This window comes from Halyomorpha halys, unplaced genomic scaffold (assembly GCF_000696795.3).
Source record: "Halyomorpha halys isolate HHAL.00 unplaced genomic scaffold, Hhal_1.1 Scaffold688.1, whole genome shotgun sequence".
Taxonomy (NCBI): domain Eukaryota; kingdom Metazoa; phylum Arthropoda; class Insecta; order Hemiptera; family Pentatomidae; genus Halyomorpha; species Halyomorpha halys.
This window is the reverse complement of record NW_027113542.1, coordinates 293,651-299,998: the sequence shown is the minus strand read 5'-3', so window position 1 is coordinate 299,998 and position 6,348 is coordinate 293,651. Positions and strand designations below refer to the sequence as shown.

The window sequence follows — 6,348 nt, the reverse complement described above, 5'->3', positions numbered from 1 at the left end:
CTAGAACTGTTTCTCTGCCTCAGACTCTCTCACCTAGACCTCCTCTACCTAATCAGTGTCCAGGGCTCATCCCCTGGCACGGCCTTCCTTTCTTACCTACTAATGAATACGTCTTGTCGTGGGCCTTCTGTAAAGAGTATATCAGGCTTCAGAAATCTCCTAATACCAGACAACCCCGACACAATTATCGATAAATTGTTTTCGTAATATATACATTGTTTTGACTGGACCTTCCTCAAATTTTAAGTTATGAAGGAATTAGATCCAAGTCTAGGTATTATTTCAGAAGGGGTTTAGTTAGAATAGTGATATTAAGAAAATTTAATATATTGAAATAAAATAAAATAACTGGTGAAAGGGGTAGGCCGAAAATAGTACAATAAGGTTAGTTTGATAAGTAATAATTTTGATTTGGGGGAAAAAATGGTCTATAGTTGAGATGTGATGAAAGTCGCCATTTGGGTTGGTAGAAAAGATCTAACCTGTGTTACTGCGTGCTCGCTGTCTGCCCCATATGTTGTGGGTCACCTGATGGATGATGTGTCACTGCTGCTGAACGGAGAAAGGTGGCCATTCTCTGCTGCTCCGTGTACGTATGTTGATTTCCTACCCAGACATACTTAGTTGGCCGTGGTACCAAGAAGAATAAGAATAGGAGGCATATGGGGCCCCCCTCTAGTCTTTATGACTATACAGTCCAGTGATATAACAACCACGCATAAACTCCTGTGGACTGAACATACCGCCCACCTTAAATTTGATGGGGGCAAATTTAAATCTATTTTAGCTCAGAATTATGTCAGTGTGATGTATGAGGGTATTATCAGTGGGGAGAGAGAGGTTTTCTTTTGTACAAACAATAAAAAAGAAAATAGTCCTCTATTGACGGGGAAAACAAGAGAAAGAAAAATAACTAAATAAAGAAGAGAACGAAACAATAGAAAATCTTCAAATTTGACAGAAAAGTAAGAGAATAAATCAAATCCTCTAGTGAAAACTTAAACGCCATAATCATGACGAATTCGTGAAGGAACCCCCTTCTCACCTCGAGAATCGTGCACAACGTGGATTTGATCCACCTTCAGAAAGGGAACTAACGTACTTGTCGCTCTATCTAGGATAGATCCTGAAGAGGTACGCACCGTAACAACCCGCGCGATACCCGACCGGTATGAATGTCGATAATCCTTCCAACCGGCCAGTGTCCCACCAATGATCTCTTTCCCACCAGTATTATCAGATTCCCTATCTTCATCCCTTTATAATTTGCGGTCCACTGTACCCGTTGTTGCAGAGTGTGCAAATATTCTCGACGCCACCGCTGCCAAATAGACAATATTTGGTGTTACACATCACGCCAACGTGGAGCGCGACCATAACCGTCCTCAGCATCAGTGGGTTCCGGAATGGTGGTCAAAGGAGCTCCTGTAAGGAAATGATCGAGGAAATCCGAGTTATGAACATCCTCCGAAAGCGAACAAAGTGGCCTCGAGTTCAGAATTCCTTCAATAAGAAAAAATATCGTGGATAGATCCTCAAAATTAAAGGATTCCTTCCCGAAGGAACTCAATAAGAGTTTATTAGCCGATTTGACGCCAGCCTCCCACAGACCACAAAAATCGGGTGCACGAGGAGGAATTAATCTTCACATAATGCCTCTGGGTGCTAGCGAGCGAGGAATATTTTTTCGTTTTTAGCCATTCATTGTCGGATACCCTTCAAGAAGCGTGAAGCTCCAATGAAGTTGTTTCCATTATCTGACCAAATGGTATTTGGCAAACCCCGTCGTGCTACAAACCTCTCGAGGGACATGAGAAAGGCAGGAGTCGACAATGACAACACGGCTTCTAAATGTACAGCTATGGTGGTCATACATATGAAGATGCATAAGTATGCCTTGCCCAGGGCTACGTTTCGGCGATTGGACTCCTTTATGAAAAAAGGCCGATGGTTGGGGACGCGCTCACTGGGAAGTGTTGCCACTAGAGGCTGCGATGGCTACGCGCTGCGGATCCTACAATCAATACATTTAAGAATTCTGCCTCGTGCGTACTTTAAACCGCCGGGTATCCAGAAGTGGTTCCTTAAAAGGGCGAGCGTGAGTGTAGGTCCTGAATGAAAATGTCTGACATGGATATTATGCACGATCAGTCCTGCCAGATGGGAGGTTCGAGGTACGAGCATAGGATGCTTTCTAGAATAAGGAAGTGCAGAATGTTCCAATCTACCGCCCACCCTGACAATCCCCCGGTGATCGATAAAGAGAGTAAGGTTGCGCAGCTCATTCGGAATAACTGTTGTGGCAAATAACGTCACAGGAAGATTAGAGCGTTGAGCTGCGCGAACGCACCTCAATTGAGCGTCAGGGTGGTTATTCGATTAAAGACTGTCGTGGTCCCGGGTAGCCCTACAGAATCGAATAATCCAGGCCGTGACGCGAACTAGAAAATAGAAAGAGTTGAACCGCTGCATCCACAGGTCCGAATCAGGGGAACACGTAGTGTGACGAGATCCGAATAAGAACGGAACTGAATTCTCGAGTGTTAACTTATTAACGCCCGGCGGCGGTTCCAGAGCTACCCCCACTTAATTAATTCACTCACGCCAATATGTTGGCTAAAACGAAAGTGAGAGCAGCAACCTCTCAGGATATTAGAAAAGCTATCTCAGACTTGGAGTGGTTCTCAGGCGAAATTGGTGAGTTAAATCACTTTATTAAAGGTGGAGATCGCATCATGGAGAGGTTGGCAGCCAAGGTCTCAGAGGAGTTGCTGGACAAAAATGATGCGATTTCCCTCAAGGCAGCATGGTCAGTAGTGAAGGAAAGATTAAAGAAGGCCTATGGAGGAGGCAGATGGTCCCCAGAGGAAGATATTTTCTACATGTTGTGGGAGAGGAGAAAGCACGGGCAGTCTAACGGACAGTACGCAGCCACGCTGTTAGGACAGTTTAATCGGACCACAGGAAAGATGAGAGAGACTCTTGGAGCGGATGTTGTCAGTTGGAAGATGAATTTTATTGACTCCATAATGAAGGTGCAACTAGCTAAGGAGACGAATAAAAGAGGTTTATCACGGGACCGCACTTTCGTGGAATGTGCTCAAGACATGATTGACGCGAGCGCTAGAGAAGAGGATGCAAGGATGGATGTCGATGATGGATGTCCATGATGGAGGATGGAACAGAGTACCCAACCACCGCACAAGGAATCCATCAACACCATGGAAGAGAAGAGAACCCAGGGTTAGTGTTAAAAGATAGAAGCACGGGTAGAGAAAGGCGGCCGAACCAGGGCAGAATACGCAATGGAGGAGGGAAAGAAGACAGGAAGTGCCATGGCTGCGGGAAAGTAGGACACTTGGTGGCCCAATGCCCCCGCACTAGGTGCTTTGAGTGCGGCAATGAAGGCCACATAGCACAACAGTGCCCTTATGTGTACAAAAGGGCAGAGACGGGACCAGGGGAACCGATGGAAATAAATTTCCAGTGGATACGGCGGAAAATACGGGAGGACTATAGACCTAGTGAGTCCTCTAGTGAAACCTCAGAAGCATCAGAAGCCTCAGGAACAGAGAGGGAAGGAAGAGGAGGACGGAGCAATAAACCGCCAAGCAGTAGATGGCGCCGAGTAAGTGAGGAGACAGGAAATAAAGGACAAATATGCAGATATTTTCTTCAAGGAGGGAGAGTTACTGGGGGCGATTGGACAAACAATGTACCAAATCCCCCTGAAACAAGATAAAATTACTTACGTAAAAGAGAGGAGGAATCCATGCGCTTAGACAGCATATTCGGGAAGAGTTAAATAACCTGAAAAAACAAGGTATCATCAATCATTTAGCAAAACGGAGGAAGAACATGTGTCCCACTAGCGCAAGATGTTCGAACAGGTCCGGAAATTTAGGTTAAAGTTATCGTGCGAGAAATCAATATTGGGTAGAAACCAGATAAATTTTTTAGGACACACTATATCGGAACAGGGAGTCAGGCCAGACGCAAATAAGGTAGAAGCGAACAGGAAAATGGCGATTCCAACGGATGTTAAGGGAATCAGGAGATTGTTGGGCGCTCTGAATTACTATAGACGATTCGTACCGTCGATGGCCAGGTATCTGGTACCCATCAACAACCTTCTGAAAAAGGGAAATAGGGTGCAGGTGACGCCCGATATGGTGGAAAACATTAGAAAATCCATGGAGGTGCTTCAGAAGGAACCGGTGTTGGCATTCCCGGACTTTGAACGTACATTTATCATCACTACGGACGGAAGTGAGTACGCGTTGGGGGCGGTACTGTCGCAGGATTGTGAGGGTGGAGAGCGACCGGTGGCGTACGCTAGCAGGCGGTTAACAGATGCAGAGACAAGGTACAGCGCACTTGAACGGGAACTATTAGGTATTGTGTGGGCGGTTGAACATTTTCGCCCCTGTTTTCGAGAGGAAATTCCGGGTACATACAGATCACAGACCGCTTCAATGGGTTGGGAAGCTTAAAGAGTCCTCAGGTAGGGTCACCAGATGGAAGGAACTGCTCAACCAGTACAAGATCGTGATCCAGTACAAACCAGGAAAAGAAAATGTAGTCGCTGACTGGTTATCCCGCACGATCACTTATTATCGTGTTATCCGCATCATCCGAGAACGAAAGCTCCACTGAGGGAAAACCAACGGAGATGGAAGAGCTAGAGGAGGTGGTGAACGATAAATCACACCAAATAATTTGGAAGACAAGAACTTCCGGATCCATGAAGATGGACTCAGCTAAATATGAGAAGACCTCGATCACCACTATTTGGTCGGCACCGGGTGTCAGGAATGATGAGATCTGCCGAGCGCTGAAAGATGCATCCAAACCGGGGCGAACATACCATCTATACGGCGGGAATGGAGTGGTTTGGGAGAAGATAAAACGCCTCTGGAGATTGGAGAAAATCGGAATGGATCGAAACTTCGTTCGTTGCCTAATAATGGTGGAAACCGTTCAGGACAGAGATCAACAGAGGGAGGTCACCGACGGCGAACACACCGTTAGTTTAATTACGAATCGACACTTTCACCTGGAGGGGCTACAAGTAGGTTAGAGTGATTGACCTCTTTAGCAAAGTGGCCATGGCACATCAGATCCGAGAAAGATCGGCCGAGGCGGTATTGGGAGCGCTGTGTTTATGGTTCCAGTTCTATGGGGTACCGGAAAGAATATCTTCTGATACGGGACGGGAGTTCGATAACGCCAACTTCAGAGAAGAAATGAAGGCTTTGGAGGTAAGGTGGCATCTAAACACCCCAGGACACCCTAAGAGCAGGGGAGGTACTGAGAGGATTCACGGTACGTTAAGCGATCACTTGCGGGTGTACCTGATAGATAAGGGCCTGGAAACAGACGAGGCTATGATAAGAGCTATAGCAGCCTATAACTACTCCGTGCATACGGTAACGGGATTCGCTCCATTCGAAATTCTGTTAGACTTAGAAGTCTTCGAAAGACTTGTGTTGGACTTAGAGGGCGCAAACGCGATTATAGAAACACGGCGATCGACGGATAGGAGATCGTCGGTAACGGGATGGCACTGAAAAAAACGTGGGACAAGGTGAGAGAGAGAATCGAAAAGAAAAAAGCCAAACGTGTGGCGCGACATAACGATGGTGTACGTGACGTTGTGGGGAAAATTGGTATAGGGACAGTGGTTTACCGTAGAGTGAGCTCTAACATGGGTAAGGAGCCGCAAAGGTATGAGGGGCCATTCAGGGTGATTATAAGTAGAGAGCATAATATAGCAACAATAGAGAGTATTAAAGAACCAAAAAAACGAAGGACGGTCCACATTGAACAACTCAAGTTCCCCATAATGAATAATCAATGGGGTCTGGAGTTTTCTCATCTATGTAAAAGTTTTTTTGTTTTGTGCATACAAAAGTTTTATCGCTAGTGTTTATACGTTTTATGGTAAGAAGAACGGAGTGACAAGTTTTATTAGTTTTTAAATTGTTCAAGTGTTAATTTTAGTTGATGAAAAGTGTATTTTTTTTGTTTTCGTTTTTTTGTGTATAGGTTAGTTGGTCTTTATTTTTTTTTGTTTTTTTGTTATCTTTTTTGGAGTTTATGAGGCATGTTCTTAAACTGGTAGGGGGGAGTTATGGTTGGACAAGGCCTGTATACTGTAGTATCTTTCTAGTAAGCGTGCGGTTTAATTATGTTCCCTCTTTTCCTTTTTCTTCAAGCCTTTCAGTCCAAGTGCTCGTAAGATATATATATATAAGTTACGGACTGTCAGCTGGCAGGTCCATATCAGCTGATCGAGAACAGCTGACCGATTGTATATATATAGACGGACAGGCTCCGCAAATAGAT

At 45.2% G+C, this 6,348-nt stretch overlaps 1 protein-coding gene across 1 annotated transcript; it reads left to right on the top strand.

The window, feature by feature from the left end:
• The first annotated feature begins 3,169 nt into the window (after positions 1 to 3,169).
• Positions 3,170 to 3,742, top strand: LOC106685384 (uncharacterized). The gene has a single exon (XM_014428014.1). The coding sequence runs from the start codon at positions 3,170 to 3,172 to the stop codon at positions 3,740 to 3,742; it is 573 nt and encodes a 190-aa protein (XP_014283500.1).
• Positions 3,743 to 6,348: the final 2,606 nt, after the last annotated feature.